The sequence below is a fragment of the Leptinotarsa decemlineata genome, unplaced genomic scaffold, assembly GCF_025532065.1.
Source record: "Leptinotarsa decemlineata unplaced genomic scaffold, Ldec_3_MD MMD2_P_RNA_scaffold_2, whole genome shotgun sequence".
Taxonomy (NCBI): domain Eukaryota; kingdom Metazoa; phylum Arthropoda; class Insecta; order Coleoptera; family Chrysomelidae; genus Leptinotarsa; species Leptinotarsa decemlineata.
In genome coordinates, this window is record NW_027412529.1 from 23,874,302 (window position 1) to 23,896,226 (window position 21,925).

The following is a 21,925-nucleotide window of genomic DNA, read 5'->3' on the forward strand; positions in this document are numbered from 1 at the left end:
TCAATCAATTCCAGAACTTTTCATGATTACCTACCAATTTCCATTTTTTCTCTACTACTTGGGGGTACTCTGCTTAATTACCAGACTTTGGCACTCCCACAGCTGGTTCTGCGCCTATACATGATCTTGCTGGAGTTAATTCCAGTGTGTCAAATTATTGGGTTTTACTCTGGACAATAGGCTAAATTGATCAAGCCACATTTCAAGTTTGAAAAGTAAGCTATTGAATGCCTTATTTTTACTTAGACAGCTGAAACCAATAACAAATTTCATTTTTTTTTCCGATTGATTCGGCCGTTACTTGATGAAGATCCATAGTAATTTAAAAAATTACACCTCACGATTTGATCTCCACAAATTTTATTTGAAAAATATCTCGCATGTTTTGCTCATGAAATTATGTCGGTGCCTTCTTTATATGTTTACTCAAGCCTATTAGCCCCCTTGTTTTCCAAGCAATCCAGTTTACACAATCATGATACACATAACAGCAATTTTATTAGACCTCAACGTTTCAGGCTGATGAAATCACAAAAAAAACTCATATGATTTTAAATTGTATAATGCACTTCCTACCAGTATTAAAAATATGAATATGTTTTTGTTTTAAAAAAGTTATAAAAAATATTTAAAAAAAAACTTTTTATTCCACTTCAGAATATTTAGAACATGTGCGTAGACACACTTTTGACGCAAAGAAAATGCTTGCCGAACCTCCACACTTAATTTGAATATGTTATAATGTACCCTGCAAACTTGTTACAAATTTTTACTGTTTATTTTATTTTATAGAAAACTTTGTACCTTGCACCTATTTGTTTTTCACAGAAAAACAAAGGAAAAGTAACACAGAGTACAGATGTAAACATAGCATACAATTGTTTTTCGAAAATTTTCAGTAGAATAATGAAACTGATCTTTGTGGAAAAAGTATTTAATAAAACTAGGCCCAATTTATGTATAAGGAGTGTAAAAATTTGGCTCTAGAAAACGTTTATTATACAAAAAGAAGTCACAAGGGTTGATAAGTACTCAGTATTTTAAAAAGAATTGTTCCATCCTAAGTAACGTTATTGCAGCTGATAAAAAAATGTCCAAAGCTAATCAAATCAGTGAAGCTTGCCCTGACCTAAATAAACCAGATAGCCCAGAAGGATGCTTTTTTATATGAACCTACCACCACTCTGCTTGAAATAATAGAATGTATTAAACAACTAAAAATAAAAAATCTGTTGATGAAAATCAGATTCTTATGTACGAGCTGTTGAGTATTGTGATACATTTATATTGCACTCCGATTTGTCACATGTATTCTACGCCTATGGTGTGTTGGCAAGTGTGTCATAAGGCCGAGCCATCGACATAACCTTAATCGTTGGAGTTGGTACGAAGTACCACTGGTAGATGGAGTAGGAGAGAGTAATAAAGATAGAATATGGCCTCGGTGTTGAAGGCGTTGCACTTTTATATATTATTGATCAGAAATAAGTGTTGTAACCAAATAGATAATAAAGTCTATTCAGTTGTAATCTAGTTAATGATACCACACCTCATGAACAAACGTTTACTCAAGTTTTTAGATGATAATGTGTTGTTAGCAAAAGAACAAAATGGATTCCATAAAGGTAAATCAACCGTACAAGCAATGTATCAAGCCATTGAAAAATGTTTACATCATTTGAACAAAGATGATTGTACTGTAACTTTGTGTATCGACCTGTCAAAAGCATTTGACAGTGTCAGCCATGAAATTTTATGGCAACAAACTTGACAAATATGGAATCAAAGGCACATCTTTGGAATACTCAAGTCCTATTTGACAAGCAGAACCCAACATTTGATTGGAAATGACATCTCGGGGATAACTAAATCATAATTAATTGTGATAAAAACGTGAGCCATAGGGATACATCCTAGGCCCATTACTATATATACTGCACACAAATGAAATACCAAATGTAATTAATGAAAATATTGTTGTAAATCACGCCCTAAAGAAATTAACGCCGGCCGCCACTGGTAGCTATAAATCAATTGTGACGTAGCTAAGAGCACGCGAATATACGATGTTCGCTGCCGCTCTAGATGTAGCGAGAATAATACAACCAACTTCGATGGAATTCCGGCAAATTTTCTACCGTATTCAATAACGATATATAAACGCTAGCCACGAGCATATCGACACAGTCAAGTGGAAGTTACAGTGCGGTACGCAAAGCGATCTAGTAGGGCGATATACATTCGAATAATAGTTGAAGTTTTAGTTGAAGTGTTTGTTGTATTTTAAAGTGAAATAAAGTTAAGTTGGATTATATTGTTCAGTGCAATCAATTATTGGTAAACCCACGGGGAAAAACGTAGGTAACAATATTGTATTATATGCTGTTGATATATCAGTCATTGTATAAGAAAAAATAAATTTCCACTCACGCTAAGATATTTTCCAGTTTCAAAAATGAAACGATGTCGATTGAAGAATTACCTCCTAGAAAAACCTTATTATAGCATGCAGGAATTCTTAAATGATAGCATGCTAACTATATGATTGTTATTTATATATGCCTGATTTTATATTTTTTTGTCTTTAAACTATGTGTGTGATAATATTAGATACGTATTTAAAGCTTTTATTTGTTATTTATTACTGACATGTTCCACACTTCTCGGAGTTTACATGTAACCAGAGAAAATAAAGACCTATCTATAAATCCAAATGTTGCTGTCGTTTATGTAAATGATGAACAATAAGGCACCTAGCACTGAGCCCCGAGGCACCCCATGACTGACTTCTATAGTTTTTGATGTCTTGTTATTTAATGATACATACTGCTGTGTGTCTTTTAGGTACGACTCGATGAGATCTAATGCTGTTCCGTGTATTCCATATTTGTGGAGTTTTTTTCAACAGAATGTCATCATGAGAAATACTATCAAATGCCTTTGACAGGTCATATAAGATTGCACGTGTATGTATCCCTATATCTTGATTTTTGACTATCGCGTGGACTATGTCGGTGACAGCTTGAGTGATCTGAGAGAACGAAAGCTGTACTTAGATCATCTAAGAGTTTTCCCTTTCATAACAAGTTGGTTAATCTGTCCTTGATAATGGCTTCTATTATTTTTGAGATCATAGGAGTTATTGTTATAAATCTGTAGTCACAATTATTAGCATCAATTTTCTTCAGAATATGGGTAGGTAGTTCTCTCCAGTTTTAAGTATGACGGAAACTCTCCATTTGCCAGGCAGAGACTTATCAGATGAGTAAGAGATTCTTCTGAAATTTCAGGGACAAGTTTTATTATTTTTGAACTGATATTATATGCATCCATACTACTACTATTTTTGAAGGTTTTCAAAAGTATAATAATTTTGTTCTCGTTTGTGGGTTTCAGGAATACCGAGGTTTTCACGTTCTTTTTCAAAAGATCCTCACCTCTCAGATCGGTGGGAGATATTGTTTCGATAATATTGTCAACCATTGTGGAACTATATTCACTGAACACTGCATTCACTCCTGAAACTGGATTTCCCTTTGATCTCATTTACTATTCTCCAGTTTTTGAAAACATTTTTACTATGATTTTTTTTGTAGTCTTTCATTTTGCTGATTTATAAGAGTGTTTTGATTTTGGATTCACCGTAATTTTATAAATATTTTTGTTTTGTTTCAGTTCAATTCTTATTTTTTCAGATCGTCTGTGAAGAACCACTTTAGTTTATGGATTTTTTGATTTACTTTTTTTAGAAGAAATGACACTTCAATCGCACACATACGTTATATAACCACACAAGAATTTAGCTAAGATATTTGGATTGTGAAAATGGTGTCCAATCTATTTGCCTGATTTATTTGTTTGTTCTCCCAAACAGATGATTCCAAAGTCTAGATAGCTGTTAAAATTTTCGCAGATGTTATGAATACATGTGGCGGAGTATCCAGTAACCCTAGTAGGTTCACGTAAGAGAGTTTCAAAATTATGAGTATATTTTGTAAGCATTTTCTTTTTTTCTGTGTGAAATAAAATTTACATTAAAATCCCCTAGTAGTACAACTTCAGTATGGTTCCTGGTTCCAAGATATCAAGATAATTGGAGAATTTATCAAAATCACCACAATTAGATCTATATATTGTCACTATAACAGTATTTTTAATCACTACAGTTGTGTGAATTCTGACTAACGTCAATTTTTTGTGATGGAAGATTTTTTAAATATTGCCACACTTCCATGTTTGAAATTTTGCCTACAGTAAGAACTCATGATTATGTAATCTTTAATACCAATGGATTGTAGGTACTTGTTCCTTCTTCAACTATATTTCACCGAGACATACAACATGATACAAATTTTCTGATGTAAATAAATTTACGTCATCAATCTTGTTACTAAGACATTGAATATTTAGATGGAAAATGTTCATTTCAGCATACAAAGGTCTATGTTTACTATTGAAATGTTTAGGTGAAACTTTTATCTTTTTTTCCCTAACTGGTACTGATCTAACGAGTCTTCAATCGTATTTATAATGGAGTTGATGATGATCCGTGTCCGGCACACTCTTCAGCTTTTTCGTTGCCCAAGTATTCTGGCACCCAATGTAAAATCAATGTAGTTCTGTTCATCAGATTCCTCAGTTCCTTACGACATTCCCAGACCAGTCTCGATTTCAGTTTTTGGTTCGCCAGTACCACTAGTGCAGCCTGGCTGTATGTCATTTTGTTAAAGCCTCGAATTAATATTCCTTGCAAGATTGCATACATTTCAGCCTGGAAGACTGATGTGTTCTTATTACCGAGCAGGTACCTCTTAATGAAGATTTCTGCCCGCACATTATATTCCAGTTTGTACTCTTTTCGACGCGTCTGTATACTACAAATTGTTCTGCCGAGCATGTATTCTCCACTCTTCGCGATTGAAGACTTTAATCGTGTATTTCGGTGACATGTGGTCCGAGCATATGTTGTCTTTGCACCCTGCTTAGTATGTCAATAGAGGTAATTTGTTTAATCTTTGGCCACCAGGCCATAGATGCATATGTTATCATGGTTTTAAAAATCATGTTTGGTTACAGTCCCCATGTCATTCCATAGGTGGATCTTGCCAACATCAGTGTTACCTCTGCCTTTGTTCTCACTTCGAATGTCATTTTTTTATGGAGAAAATGTTTGTTTTTTTTTGGTTTGGGTATATAACCTTCTATAATCTGAAAAGTTGCCTGCTATTACACTTCAGCAGATTCTCTATTGATTTAGCTTTATTTTTCAGAATGTGTAAATTTATACACCCATAAATAGAAACATTGACTCCTCCACAAAAATGTCTTTCATAGATAGATTTATTAATGTCATACATATTTGTTTACACTAGTCATAAGAAATTCAACCTAATTATTAAAAACTAAAATAGGACTTGACAAATATATACCGTATATCATGATGGATCTGATTAAAATCTGTTTTTCCGTTAATCAGTTGTCGCCCCCATACGAACGTCAACTCTCAGAAGTTGAGAAACTTGTCCGAGCTAAGGACTAACGAGATTTACCTTTTAACGTGTCATTCCAGAATCATTCCAGCTTCAACCAGATAAATTTTCTCGAGGAAAATATCTGGTATTCAATGTCATTGAAATATTCATTATAGGATGAATTTCAATTTAAACTTATTCAGTCTGAGCAAGCAAGTTTTGGGACAAGATAGTTTACACCTGTTTGTGTTTCACTCAAACGACAAAAATCAATGTGAATATAATGCTTATGTCTTATATTGTAACCACACAAAATACAGTGCACTACAAAGAAAGATCTATGTTTATGGGCGAATATTAGGCACTGATATATGTATAAAGAAGGCAGTGTCAATAAATTGAGGTTCAAATTTAGAAGCATACACCTAGCTGGGCTCTATTGTTCTAAAATATCTTCTGAAGAAAATGACGCTGGTCAAGGTCACGCTCAGCCCCAAATTAGTCTCCTCTCGAAACTTCTAGAACGCCGTTCGAGAAGCTGGTTGTTCCACCAGCTTCTAAATTTTTCCTGAATAAAATCCTGTACCTCCCCTTTATTCACCGCGACATAGGAAAGAGTCTAGTTCGGAAAGTGCAATAAGGCTATTGACATTTGAGCATTAGTCTAAAGCAGTGATTCCCAAAGTGGTCCAGATGGACTCCTAGGGGACCACGAGAGACTCGATGGGGGGGTCTACGTTGGCGCGACCAAAAAAATGGGGGTTCGCTTCGTAAGCGGGGGTCCACGAAAATTTATCTGGCGTCGATAGTGAAAAACTAAAAAGGAGCAGATCGAATATCACAGAACGGGGAGGTTTGCGATTATTCCTAACAAAACTGAAGTCAAATTTGATAATTTGCCTACAATCCATCAACAAGTACATCCCTTCCATTGAAATTATGACTATTTTGTGATTGTCATTGTAGTGTTGAAGTTACGTTATTAACGTTTAATTTTAATTACAACGAATGTCATTATAGTTTAATAATTACATATTTGAATAAATAACACAAGAAAATATACTATTTTTATTTTTACCACACCGAATGGCGAGTTTTCTGAATAAAATAAGTGACGATTTATTTCTTGTGATGGGAGTAGATGTTAAAAAAGTAAAGTTGGATGGAATCATTTTTTTTGATTGACCAACTTTTTACGCAAGGCACTATCAACTAATTATTTAACCAATCAATTCTCTTTTTATTAAAAAACTGTTAATTCGTTCTTCAAACGCAGCCGCAACACAAATTTCCATAGTTAGATTTAATCTTCACATTTTTTGACGAATTTTAGGAATATGGTGGAAATGTAGTTGCAGGTGGTCCACCGGAACCAGCAAAATTCTGAAAGTGGTCTATGATGAAAAAAAGTTTGGAAACCTCTGGTCTAAATTTTAGTTGGTTTTTGGGTTGAATTTGTTAGTGTAGTAGATAAATAAATTTGAATAAATTGATGGATATAGCCGTTACTGAGTGGTAGGAAATCATCATGAAAAATGAGAATTGAAACTTTCTATGTTTTTCACCACTTTTATTTGTAACTAATGTTACTGTAGTTTGTCCTATAAGGACATTTTCAAACTTATACATTAAACTAAAAATGATTGATTACATTAGCCCTTATATAACACCACTGTAGATAATAACAGAGATACTTAACTTAATTGAGTACCTGAACTTTACCTGTGATAATGTGGATACGCTAATTTGAAAAAAGGAGTGCTTATTTATACTCGATACGGATGCATCGTAACATGGAATAGGAGCAGTACTCTAATAGGTACAAGTAAGAAAAGATGTTATTAGTTATTTTAGTAAGTTCCTAGGAATATCAAAAAAAAAATTATTGTTTCACCAGAGAAGAGCTCCTCTAGTAGTTAAGGAGGTGGATCATTATCACTTCTTTTTATATGGCCGTCAATACTTAACCAGGTCAGGCAACTCAGCACTTAGGTGGATCCTCAACTTCAAATCCCCAGAAGGACAAAAGACCATGCTTGAAATCCGGATGCAAATTTTGTCAACACCAGAAGGACAAGTATACCCATTTACCAGAAGAACTTTCCACCAAATATGATAGGGTAGCAGACAGAGACTACTTTATGGATAGCTCTGATATGGAGATAAGCTCCTCTACATCACATTTCTCCAGGTTCCCTCTGACGACCCAGAGAGTAGCAACCTATAAGGGTTCCTTGTTCAGAGATACTATTAGAATATGAGAGAAATCACCTGACCACGGGGTGGGACAGTTGGAAACAGATCCTGAAGGTGACACTACTTTCATGACTAGGCACGATATCATGGCAGCGCAAAATGGGGATTCAGTTTTGAAAACAGTATGTGAATGGATTGACAAAGGTGCGAGGCTGGAATAGCTAGAGATTTCCAAGCCCGGCCAGCAAGTGCATTCGAAGTGACCAAATGTATCTCAAATGTACTCAAACAGCACCACGATGGCGCACATTTCAGAGTAAACATAACTCTAGTGAGAGGAGTGGTAGTATTGGGTCAATTGTCGCCTAGACGTGGAAGAGTGGTGTAAGCGCTATCACCTGTGCTCTTCCAGGAAGGGTCCGAAGATAAGGCTGGGAAAAAGTTTGAAGTAATAACACCTCAGTGGATGCTCTTTTGATAGAATCGCTGCTGACATTCTGGGACCACGCTTCTTGTGATCACATCCGGTAACAAGTACCTACCTGATGGTTGTATATACATTATTCATACAAATAGCCTTAAGTAGTAGCCTCACCCAACCAAGAGGCACTCTAAACAACTATCTCTCGATGTTTGTCACCGAAAACTGAAGAGACTAGGTTAAACTGGATCCTTTCTTTTTGTTAGCACATTGGAGCTCTCAATATGAAAAGACAGGCTACATGTAGTTAACCAGTTAAGAGGAATGAACACCTGCACTCGGGTTGTGAAAATGCATTAACCTCAAAATTTCGAGCGGATCGGTGGGCGTGTTCCAAAATATGCAAGTGAGATGATCTAAGACAACTTTTCAAATGGCACATCTCCCAATTTACTGACGATTTCACTACAGAAACGGGCGAGCACGTCGTCGCGCAATCTCCGCCTTTATGTTGCATATTACAATAAACGCACATAGTCGGAGGTCAGGGTTTTATCTAGGTACTTGCCTTATTCACGGATAAATACCTAGGTAACCATATTTCTATCGATAAATACATGTTCGATTGTTTGGAAACTGTATTGTTATGGCAGACAGTCGAGAAGTAAATATGCTGTTTTTTGTCTAAAGACGAAAAAAATTGAAAGCAATTTGAAATGTATTTATTTAGGTATCAAAAATATGATGTCGAATGTATTTTGTGAGGATTAATACACAGCTAACGTTTTTTCATTAGTATGTTTTATTGAACGAAATTCATTTCTGTATGTTTACTGTCGTGGTGGATTGCTAATTTCCAATTTCCTCAGGTATCTAGGATCTATAAGTTCGGGCAAGAGGCAAGCCATGTAAAAAATTTCTAATTTTGGTTTCATATCATTCGTCCAAAATAAATCGTCTTTAACAATCTAAAAAAAATGACTAATAATTTTGTTATTTTTTATGCAGCATGAAATGAAAATTATTCACAATTTGCTTAACCTAAAACTTCAATATTTATGATCACAAAGTTTTTAAAAAAATAAGGTTAAATTGTTGAAGGAGGATAAAATATGAATAAAAACCAATTTTTTCGTTTCGATATCACATATTGTGAGATTGTTGAGATCAGTAGGTAAATCTGGATCAGGATTAGCATCCGGGCCATAATCCTCATCTGGTAGAGCATGCTCCTTCTTAGTTCTTAGTTCTGGAAAGTTTTTATTCTTGCGTCTCCTGATTTTCTGAAGTTCACGTCTCCTTTTGATCTTTTCTACATATCTTTCAGTATAAAACAGATCTTTGCGTTTTCCAAGAACATTATAATAGTTCCCGGTAGAATTGAATGATATAGCAGCAGCTTTACAACGTATCGCATAGGATCTTCTACGGGAATAGTTAATTCCTTTTCCTCCAACAAATTTGCAGATGATGCCATTGTATTGTTCAGCGATATTGGTATCCAGATCCGCTATCAATGGTTGCATTTAAAACTAAGCGGTTGATACAAACTTCAATATCGTCCAATAGACCACACGCTCTCATGCTGAGGATATGATCAACTTCATTTAACCTTACAGAACACTTGAAATATGCTATCTCCTGACATTTTTCATGCTGTTCGAATACATGTGATGGAATATTCTTAAGGCCTCTGCATAAGTTTGCAACTTTTTGGACCAAAGAAGTTTTTTCTCTAAACCTGGACATCGTAGCAGATTTTATTGAGGTGCATAGTCTTCTTCGACTAGTGCCTACGACTAGTTTCCTTAGGCCTGGAGGTACTGGCCAATTTTTTTAAATACTTTGCTTTCTATCTGTTAATTGAATTTTGATTATTATGTTCATTTCATTGCACAAATAAAAATGAAGTTGCACGGAAAAAAACACTTCTCCATCTGAGATGGGCGGGCTTACTTTACCTAATTTTAAAGGTATATTTTCAGATTATTTACCCAACATAAAATTGCAGATTTTTTATTCACCTGACACTAAAATCAGAAAACTAACACTTCATTCCACATTTCAATTTCCTAATTGAATTCGTTCAAAAAATAAGAGGAAAGAAGACAGATTAAAGAAAAGCACTGTAATAGGTCAAAATATAATCTGTACTTTCTAGGAGAAAATCACCCACCTCTCCTAAATCCTGAGTTATTCGAGCCTCTTCTTGACCTGCTTTCTCCATGACCTTCCAAGCAGTCTCTTCAATGATATCAGCTACATTTTCGTGGTGTTGCTGATAAGTAGAGTTACTCATGAACGGTACATTTAAAACAGAGAGCATCTCATTTACTGTAGAGTAGCCATTTCCGGTTGAAACTGTGGCCAACGTTAAAACGCTATTTATGTCCATTCCTCCGTCGGTTTCTTCTATAAGATGAATGTTTTTTTGATATTGCACATTTTGCATACTAACTTTGGTTTTCAAACCCATTTTATATTCATGAGTTGGATACATATCACTCAATGTACAATCGAATGGTGGGTGCTTAGATATTTCTGCTAATTGCAGAAATAAATAAATATCCGATATCTGTCAAACGTCGCCCCTGCAGAGATATGCCTATACAAGACCTGAAAAAATAACATATAAGTTCATACCAGATAGATCAGAACGAATATATTTCTACCTTTGGGTAATCTTATCAGTCGTTTCCACATTTTGAACGGGTGAGGCTACGGCAGAGAGATATTTGCTACACATTGACTAAACATCATCACTGATACTATCACTGAAAAATAAATGTTTGATTGATCTGCTGATGTATCCACAAGGAAGTACTATGTTTCATGGGAATAATGGATTACCTTTCCGAAACTTGAACAGATGTTGGAAAGGTGGAAATGAACTCTTCACTCTTTTTAGAATTGTCAGTAGTTGACTTTGTCCTATAAGAAACGAAATAATGATCTTTCTACAACCTACGACGAAAACTAACTAATATAATACCACATACTCGATGAGGCCAAGACCAACATGGGGATATCTGAAATGGTATATGTTCGATCTCAAAAGCTTGCTATCGAAATTATTATGTTTTTAGAAGTGAATCTTAATTTTTTAGTATTTAGCCTAGAGTTGCCAGCTCTAAAATTTGTACAACAAAACAGACTGTTTTATGGCATTATTTTTATTTTATGTATTGCTAACTAATCTTGTTTAAGTCATTTAATTTTTCATTATTCATAATCGGGGTTTTCCCCCGGGTCTTTCTAATCCACTTATGCTAATAAAATTCAATATTCCCAAATATATTTTCTCAAGCAACCCGTACATTTTTAATTTTTTAATTGTTCCTTGTATCCCTTATCTTGGGAATTACCCGCTTTTATAATCTCTCCTACCTATGTTAATATAAACCTTTTTTTATGCCTACAATCTGAAATCCATTCTCTAACTGCCGATGTGGAACATGGCCATTTTGTAAAATTCATTCATTACGTTTCAAACCTTTTAACAGTACAGTTAGAATTAAATCTTGTCTTGTCTACAGTACATCTAGTTATTTTTATTATCCTATCTTTTCACAAGAGTTATTGTAATTCTTGTGTGCATTGAGCATTCATACTCACGATAAAACAATCGTGGGTCAAAACAGTATAAGACAGAGTTTTGGTTAAGTGAGCAAAAAAAATGGCGTAACACAAGGGCTATCCATTGGAAAGTATCGTATCGGATACGTCCGTTCAGTCATACCTCTTAATAACCAATTATTTAAGGACACATTTTTTAAAAAATTTTATACAGAAACTAAAAAGGTATTACAGTTCCATTCAAAAGGTTTTCAAAAAATTTCTCTGGGAATACCTGAAAAACGTTAAGTTATAAATTGTTTCCCGGAAATCCTATGAACAAAAGGAAATTATAAATTTAAAGGAAATATATACCAAAATGAAAATAATAGCATTATCAAAACGTTTCCTTTCCTACAATTCCATATTAATACTTCAATTATATGTGCTTGGTCGTAGGATAAATGAATAGTGAGCATTCATACAATATGTATGATTCTTTATAATAAAAACTGAGAGATAACCGAAAAGTTCAAATATAATTTATCAATAAATGAAATTTCGACAACCTGTATCCCAATAAACCATGGATCTAGAGACGTTCATATGAAAAGAACGCGATTTTTTTCTTCTATGAATGGAGAATCGGGCATGATTACTCGTTTTGTCATATAAAAAAAAATTGCATGCGAAGTTGAATTCCAATAAATTTGCCATAATCATTGTTGCTCAGTTATAATGAAATCGTTCAAATTTCCAAAATGGTGTGATGAAACTAATTATTTGAATAGTCAGAAACACTTACCTTGTCATCAATGATTTCTTTCATACATTTCTACGACTACGTCTTTTCTCACTTGCGAACAATTGTTTTCCCTCCGCAACGCCTAGCCTGCCTTTTATCTTTCCCATGATCACAAAAGAACCAAAAAGTATATATTTACCGAAACGTAATAACATAATTCGTATAAATACAAACTCACACTGATACAGTGAACGTAATATGTCTGCGTAAGATTCCGTACGCCTGTGGGTTCGGGGTGGTTTGCAATTGCAATCTCGGAAAACGAATTCTCGAATGATTAGAGGACGCCATGAACTGGATGCCGAAAATGCATTTTCTATTTTACTTCTCAATGGTTTAATTTGAAAATGTAATGATTTGGAAATGTACCGAATTTTTAAAACATATATTCACTGGAGGGAAACCCCCATTTTCCCTTATTTATAAACAATCAAGTATAGATTTTTTTTTATTGAAGAAAAATCGAGAAACAATAGTTACCCATCTCAAGAATATTTTTTCGAAGCGATCGGTGTAAGCTGCATGAAAATCAAACAACTTTTCGTGAAATTATAAGTAACATCATTTCAAAGTGGGTATGGATTCCTCTTAAGAACTGAAATTCCGATAAACGTAATGTGTTGTAGTCTATCCAATGAATGACCTGACGAAGAGACTGGAAATTGTCCAAAAATTTGCCAGATCCAAATTACAGCTTTCTAGTAACAGGATGAAGATAAGATCTAACAAAAAGTTGGAGTCGATGAGCTTCACGGAGGGCAATGCAGTGTGGCTGTACTAACCCCAACAGCATTTAGAAAATCTTAAAATCATCTAATCAAACTCCAATTTCAATGCATTTCGTATAAAAACAATCTTCCTCTTGAAGATGATCACTTGATGATTAAAACACGTGTCAAGGTGTAAAAAATGTAACGGTTTGGTGTTGGGACAGAACTCCAGTAATATTCAAAACATAAAAAGTTTAATTTATTCATTTACTATTTCCTATCAGATATTATTTTCTGATATATTGAGTAAATTTGTGTAAGTGTTCTACAATGACAGGCATTACTGCACTTGCAGATGTTTCCAACAGATTTTGAATATAGTGAACTGCTTCTTCATCCCCTAAATCAAGACTCAGTTTGTCTTGAACTTTCCTTACGGCTTTATCTGGTTCCAGTGCTATATCAGGAACACTAGTATCAACCATCAGAGAAAACAAGTTGAGCATCAAATTGGCGTGTCTAAAAAAGAAGAAAAATAATATTTGTGAAAAATACTGAGATGCTTCAAACTATAAAGCATACATGACTGTTTTTTCAAAATATTCCAACATTTTTTATACAATCTGGTGCAACAACGGTATTCCAAGTTAACATATACAAAATAGAGTTGTAACTAGATTTGGTTCAGAAGTTAGAATTGAAAATTAGAAATATTCCATGGGTTATATCCCGAGTGCACCAAGTTCGCAGAAACTACACATTCCATCCCCAATTCGGCTGTTTCTGAAACTTTGATACAGAAGTGAAGAAATCAAAGTCCGTTTTATTTGCCGTTCTTGTAGTCTGCCGCACAAAGGAATAAAGGTACTGATTAGTTCTGCAGTGTGGTTGGTAAAATGTAACTAAATTTCTAGTGAATCTAGGAGAGGCTCGAAGTCAGAACCTTGGGTAGCAATGAGGGGCAGTGAACAATTCCATTGAAAAATTTCTTCAAGTCTTTATCATCCCATCTGTTACGGAGTGATTGGAGATCAGTGAGAGAATGTAGTTGTGGATAATTGTATGTGTAGTTCTCGGAAGTAATTCTGGATTAAAACGCAAACAATCTTAGAAATTTTTTCTGAACTTGTTCTTATGGATGTGGCTTGCATATGATGGGTTCCATAAGGAGAATACGTATTCGAAATGAGTTCTTACCAGAGAGCAATATAGAATTTTCAAGCATTTAATATCAGTGAAGTCTAAGGTGCAACTTCTTAGGAAAGGCAAGCATTTTTAGAAACTTATTAACAGTGACTGATATGTGAGGCTGAAACGAAAGTCAGTTATCTACAAATAAACCGAAATCTTTTAATTCTCTTACATTATTGAGTGGGACTTGATTTTTAGAATAAGAGAATGATGAAGGAATATGTTTACAGGTAAAAATTATGAAATGGCATTTACGTGTATTAAGTTCCATAACATTGTCAAGATACCAAGTAGAGGAGTCGGTTCAGTTCGCTCTGGAGTTGAACACAGTCGTCTTGTGAATCGATTTTTTTGAAAACTTTGAAATCATCTGCGAAGCTTAGGAATTCTGCATTGGAGAAGCAGTACAGAAATAAAGACATTAAACAGCAATGGTCCCAAATGGGATCCTTGGGGGTATACTGGATAGTAGTAAACTTCCAATAGATTTAAATCCGTTGACTCGAGTTACCTGTATCCGATTAGAGAGATAACTTTTAACCAAGATAGGAGATTGCCACAAATTCCCATATGTTCGAGTTTTTGAATTAATCGGGTATAATTGACTTTATCAAATGCCTTGGAAGAATCTGTGTAAATGGAATGAACTTGGTCACCTACGTTCAAGACATAATCTACAGAAAGACTGAACTGAGTAGACTTCCCTGGGCGAAATCCAAATTGTTTACTATGAATAAGAGTAGTGTTAGGTGTTTAGTATTAACAAAATCTAAAACTCTGGTAATGCTCCTTTGAATACAGAGTACTCTGTAGTTTGTAATATCAGACTCATCACCAGATTTGTATATAGGGGTTACAAAGCTGGCAAAATGCTCTAATGGAATTATTGAAAATAATGTGTAGAAATCGAGCAAGAACAAAACTACAGTGCTTCAATAATGACGAAGGAATATCATCTGCATCAGGACCTTTAGAAGCATTTAAACTATTCAATCTTTCATAGATTTAGAAAATTGACAATTATAATGTTCTTCAAGTGTATTTCACAGTGATAGGTCAATTAAATGTGTAAATCGATTTGTTTATGTATTAGGTTTTTTATTAAAATGAATTATTCATTATTATTATTATTTTTAACTGTAATATGAACATTTTATATTTGTGAAAGATATCCAGTTAGGACGTATAATTTTAATGCGTGATAAAGAATATCCTGGCATCACTGAATTTGGTCAGTAAGTAATCACGGAAATTATTTAGATAAATAAACATAATAAGGCGTGAAATCGTTTCAGACAAATTCATTCCAAAAGTACTCTCAACAGAAACCATATTCAAACAAATCAGGTCGTACAGTTTCTGAGGTAAGGGTACAATATAAATGTGAGATGAAACAATTCAATACATAGTTGAAACTAACCTCCTAAGATGAAGAAATGCAGTATAACATAATTTGCGAAATTCCTGAAAATGTTCTGCATTCACACCACCCATGGCGTCAACCATTTCTCTGCTAAGTTTCATGGGTGGTGGCATGGGTTTTGGATCTCTTCCTAATATATATCCGAAATCAATGTGAAAGAGTTTTCCATTTTTTGTAAGCAACAGGTTATCTAGATGTCTATCGCCTACCCCTAACAAATAGGTTATAATGCAGTATCCAGCACAGGATCTCACGTAAGTGTCCATAATGTCAGGAGCAATTCCATAAGGAGAATTTTCCTGGGGATGATTCTTTCGAAAATAATTTTGAATAGACCCTGCAATTAGATAAAAACTTGTAAAGTGAGATAAACTAATAACATATAATTACTCATTTCAGTGCCATTCTTCAATTATCCACAGACATTGAATCTTTTGAATATATTCGGGAGGGATATAAACACATGAGCTTTTGACAGCCAGAATCACGATCAGAGAAAAAAAAATCCTGACTGGTAGGCCGTGGTCGAATGAAGCTAGTAGTACTGCGACAGACATCATCAGTGATATGTGTGTCGGCTGTGAGGACAAAGGTTATATCTCGAAGTCAATGCATATACCACTGATGATATCTGACGCAGTAGCAGACAAACGTTTGGCATTACAAGTTCCATTTGATCACATCTTATCAACTTAAATTGTATTTTCTCTAATCACATTTGGGAGGAACTTTGTCCAATAAATTTTTAACCTTAACTTCATGTATGCATGTATTAGTATGCTACAGAAGATGGGGCGTTATGGTGGAAGTAAGTGGGATCATGCTAAGCAATCATTAGAGTATTCTACAGAGATCAAACCGTATCTAAAGACTGTATCGAGGAGAGAAACATACATACTAGAAAATGAATAATTCTAAATAAAATCTCGAAATATTCATCTCTCCCAACTACCTACATCGTAGGTTCTGGTAAAGGCCTGCCAGAAACAACTACTTTCCCGGCTAATGTCACGCTGGATATTGAATCATATCCGATAGACATTTATGCAAAATACCTCACAGAGGTTAGCCTCGCAAATATTTCTTGTTCATCCAGCAGCAGGACCATACTGAAATTATTCGATTAGACCGCCTACAGTGGTACATACAGTAGAGTAGTGGTACAGCCCATGCACCAATATTCCACTCTTCCCTGCTTGACGCTTTGTTCACTAGATGGAGCAGTTACTAGTTAACAAACTTTCTCTTAAACGAAGATTTCATATATGCAGTTGAGCTGCATTGAAATTAATCGAGTACCAGGCACTTTGCTGTTTTCTGCACAGATGAAAGGTAATACCTCGAAACCAGATGAGTGTTATCCACTGAAAGCTTTAGAGAGATAGAAAGCGATTTTCCAGTTGGCGGTCAAAGTTTGCTCTTCAAAACTTTGTTGTAGACCCTCTATTATTGAACATGAACGTGATTTATTTTGATTTTGTCCTGCTCACTTTACTAAGGATTGTTGGTGTCATGGACAGCTGAATCTAAACATTGCATTTGTGTCCCAGCTCAATGAAACACTTTTGGCTCTGGTATCACCTAAATTTCTGTTTAGAGTGAAAACACAAGTTGCAGTTATTGCTTCCAATTGCTTTGATGAATAAATTTTTCAGTCGATCCCATATGCAGTATCATTATAAGAAAAGTTGTAACTTTAAAAGTGATAATGAAACGAAAATAATGATGTATCTCATAAATTTAAAATATAATGTACAGGTACAGGTGACGGATATCTACTTAGAGAAAGGCATTTAAAAATATTTCTCTTTAAATAAATTCAATTATTTTTGAAATGAAAAATGATGAACTGAACTCACCTTCTGTGGCTACAGCCTCAGCGATAGTAACAGATTCAATGAATTGAACAAAGCCATGTTTTGTACTAGTAGCAAGAACTCTATATGGTGTTAATTTCAGGTCTAGATTCTCTTTCCGGAGCAGTTTGTCCATGAGAGTAATCATCTGCAGAATGAGTTGATCTTGTCTCAAGTCGTCCCCATATTTGAAAATGGCTACATATTCTTCATCATCAGCAGTCTTGAAATGTATTTTAGCCGGCATCATTGCCGATTTAAAAAGGCAAGCTTTTTCAGGTACTATTCCACTGATGATCACTTCTGGATCTAATGGGAAAGGGATAGGATCAAATTTAGAGAAATTAAATTTAAGAGAGTCAGGATCTGCTAACAGTTGCTGCAATCTTTCAGCCCTCTTCTTGCGATTTCCTGTTTCCTTAGATATATTTGTTATCAATGTCACAATTTTGTCAATGAATTTTTGCTGTTTTGACAAAATAATTCTTTTCTCCTGCATGAATTCATAACCTTTGGCTAATGCCTGAGAAAATCTTTTCATTACAGTAAGATACATATTTCTAGTAACTTCCTGAAAAGAAATAAATAAAAATCATCACTTTATTTCAAGGTGGATATTTAGTGAAAACCAGCATGGCTCTCAGAGAATTATCAAAAGTAATGGCCTAACACTAACTAATAATTAGTTATTTGAAAAAATTATAATAAAAATGGCATAAATGAAAAAATATTATTCATTCAATTTCATAAACCTATTTTCTACAGAGGTAGTTTGAAGAAATGTTAATTAACCTCCTACTTTCTCCCATTTATTTGTCACTAAGGTTGATGAGCTAACAAGACATCAGGCAGACTTTGATCACATTGTAGTCTACTCTACAAATATGAAATTATATTTATACATAAAAAATTTTGAATGGATAAATATTAAAATCAATTAGTTTAAATGATTGGATTAGTGGTATTCCAATTTATGAAGCTTTCACAGGTTTCAATTCTATTGGTGTATGTGGTAAGCAGAATCCAGACATGGAAAGATCTAGTCTAAATCCTATAGGCGTTCAACTATAGCTATTATGTAACCAAAGACTGGTAATCATAAGCCACAAGGCGTCGCTTCTGGCATCTTCCCGAACACTTGGAGTATCGGTGTATCCTTGCAGTTTGTATGAGTATTGTCTTTTTCACGTATTCAAGTTTTCGACGTTAAAATGCTCATAAAGTAAATGAGCAGTTTATTATTTAATGGTTATCAAGATAGAACATGGCGTCGAATAGTTGAAATGAACAGTAAAGTGAAATTTCTAGAATTTTCTTCAGATATTGAAGAGTGGGAAATTGACGCTGAGTGGAACAACATTTCGAAGTTGACAAAATTATTAATCAGAAAGCCTACACGCCAGTACTTTTTAGTTAGGCCAATCAGCTTCTAAATTACTTGATGGTTTGTGCTTTCCTGTGTTAGCGAAAGAAAATACTTCCGAAGAATTATGTGAATTATCAAAAAAAAGTATAATACCGTATTGAGTCTCTGGAGACAACGGCATAAGTTTCATAAACTCAAGCAAATTGACGAAACCGCAGCGGGATGGTATGTAAAAATTGGATAATTCGCAGTAAATTGCAAATTCATATTCGATTTAACAAAAATCAGCATGGTACCAGAGAGAACATTCGACAGAATGTGTGAAGAGGACGAAAATAAGAGTCTGGAGTCTGGTGGTGAATCTAACGCAAACAGATTAAAATGAACCCAAGTAAATGAGCAGTTCATTATTCAATGGTTACCAAGATAGAACAATCGCTCTGGTGTTAACTCTACCTAACTTTAGATTCTATAGGAGCTAAGTGCCAGCTACTATGACTGAATGTTTAATGTTTTTTTTACTGCTGTGAAAAAGAATATCATAAGTTGAAAGAAATTTTGAAATGGAGTAATGTTGAATATATTTAGCTGTGAAAAAAAAAACTTAAGTTTCCATTATAGTAACATCAACTCCTGTTTTTGTGATGTATACTTGTTGTGGAATTGGCCGCGGTGGTAGTGCGTCCGACTCACGATCAGAAGGTCGTGTGTTCGATTCCCGCCTCGACCAGATATTTTTCTCGAGAGAATTTATCTGGCTGAAGCTGGAATGATTCTGCAACCGTGTTAGGAATCACACGTTAAAAGGTAAGACCTCGTTAGTCCTTAGCTCGCATAAGTTTCTCAACTTCTGAGAGTTGTCGTTCGTATGGGGGCGGCAGCTGATTAACGGAAAAACAGATTTTAAACAGATTTAAACAGATATACTTCAAATATTTCAGCTCAATTTTGCTACCGTTGCTTAGTTCTTTCAGAACACTACTATAGATGACATAGATAGATACAGCTCCTTACAAAACTTGATAATATTTTTCTTATATTTGACTTACTTCTAGTAGCTATCTGAAAACATAATATAGACTTTTACTTTATATATATTTGTGTTAATTTTTTTTTCAACTATTTGAATATTTTGTTACAAAATGGTATACTCACATCACTTGCATCTTGGTTCAAGTTTGAATCTTGATCTTCACATTCTAATAATAGATACCAATAAAAATAGTTGGCCAGTTTGAAGTTCTGACACGCCCTATCTATCAGAAATGATGCCAGATCTTCTGTGGTCTCTCTTTCATACAAAGGGCTTCGTAGAGTATCTGTATTTCCACTATCAGTATTGGGATTTTGAGAAATACTATCTGGTAAGCTTGTAGGTTCCTGATCTGAACTTTCACTAATACTATTTACGACTGAGTCTGCAATTTTGTCAGCTTGATCATAACTAGAAGATAGTTGCAGAATGGGTTCATTTGTTATTGTGCTATTACTTTCTTTGCTATCTTTCTTTTCCAGCTGTGCTTCTTTCTCTTCAAATGGAAAAATTGACGTAATTCCAGATGAAACACTTAAGTAACCTAAATAATAACATACAAATGTTTTATTCATAAAACTACCTATCATTGTCTATATGTAGTAAGTCACATATGTTATGACATGCACGCACGCACACACACAAATATATATATATATATATATATATATATATATATATATATATATATATATATATATATATATATATATATATATATATATAATATACACACATTCACCAACTTACAGATACATATATAAAAATATATATTCAAAGATGTAGACATTATTCTTTGATTTTGAAGATAACCAACAAAAAATTCATAATAGTATTTCTCTAATAACAAGGCTTCCACTTCGTTTTGAAATATGGTAAAACTTCCTACTTGTTCGAATGATTTCAGTAGTTTATCATAAAATGTAATATGGAGGCTTTTCATAGTAAGTTGATCTATGTTCATGACATTTTTTAATTTAAATGCACGCAGATATTGAACCCCGTGGTACACCTATTTTCACAATCTGATAATGTCAAACGAATTATTTGCATCTAACTAGCATGTTCTTGTCTATTACTTTATATATGTAATTAAGTACATAACATGGCGATGTTTATATGGATTGGATGAATCCATGCTACTGAATAGTTCTTTTCCAAATTATCTATCATTCTTGTAGACAGTACTTTTTCGAACAAATTAGATAAGGAAAGAAGAAAAAAAAATTGTCTGTAGTTGTCAACATCTTTTGAGCTAAGTTTTTATGCAGAGGGATCAGGAAGGAACTCTATCATTATTATTATTAAGACAATTAACTGCTTAATATTCCATGACAGGGTGAGGTTGGTAGGAATAGATATTCTATGGTGATATATTGTGCATTAGTACAAGGAAGGAACATATTTTGGCCAAAATTATTTAACAATGCAAAATCTGATGCATTTGCAAAATACTCAGCAAAAATGTATGCTTCTTTGCCAGGATCATCTTTACTATCTTTCTTTTTCACACCTAATTCAAAATTGATAATTTTCCAACTCTCTTTAGTTTTATTTTCTGATTGCTTTATTTTTGATGTATACTAATTTTTTTGAGTTTTTTTCAAACTTATCTTTCTGGCCTTTTTTCTTAGACACATCCTCAAGAGTTAAACTGGATTCATGAGAATGTGATATTAAACAAAATATATCCTGTAATTCTTTAATTATATCATTTGACACTCGACTTTTTTGTTGTTCCTAACCTTAGAGTTAAGTGATATACTGGTGACCAATAACTGAGTTTCCGCAAGACACTTCCGCAATTTCATCACTACTTTCCTTTTTATTGTATACTAAATTATGAGCCAGGTGATCAGCAATATTTGGTTGAACTGCATTACAATGATAACTTGATT

General features: G+C 34.1%; 2 protein-coding genes across 5 annotated transcripts in view; both read right to left on the reverse strand.

Moving 5' to 3' along the window:
- Window positions 1-8,794: 8,794 nt before the first annotated feature.
- Window positions 8,795-13,290, reverse strand: LOC141487229 (uncharacterized). 2 transcript variants are annotated; one of them, XM_074186065.1, is made up of 3 exons: window positions 10,761-13,290; window positions 10,265-10,704; window positions 8,795-9,056 (listed from the first exon to the last, which is right to left on the reverse strand). In XM_074186065.1, exons 2-3 carry the CDS (start codon window positions 10,586-10,588, stop codon window positions 8,919-8,921), a joined length of 462 nt encoding a protein of 153 aa, XP_074042166.1. In that variant the 5' UTR covers window positions 10,589-10,704; window positions 10,761-13,290; the 3' UTR covers window positions 8,795-8,918. The 2 variants fall into 2 exon arrangements, with proteins under 2 accessions (XP_074042166.1, XP_074042172.1); XM_074186071.1 differs by having other exon boundaries at window positions 10,265-13,290.
- Window positions 13,291-13,395: 105 nt separating this feature from the next.
- Window positions 13,396-21,925, reverse strand: part of Pi3K59F (Phosphatidylinositol 3-kinase 59F) — a 50,911-nt gene continuing 42,381 nt past the window's right edge. For all 3 annotated transcript variants that reach the window (XM_023157538.2, XM_023157540.2, XM_023157539.2), the window contains 4 exons: window positions 20,150-20,571; window positions 17,632-18,199; window positions 15,770-16,109; window positions 13,396-13,677 (listed from right to left, as the gene is read on the reverse strand). In XM_023157538.2, the coding sequence (XP_023013306.2) occupies window positions 13,446-13,677; window positions 15,770-16,109; window positions 17,632-18,199; window positions 20,150-20,571 (1,562 nt within the window). In that variant the 3' untranslated portion in view covers window positions 13,396-13,445. The remainder of the gene's footprint in view (window positions 13,678-15,769; window positions 16,110-17,631; window positions 18,200-20,149; window positions 20,572-21,925) is intronic.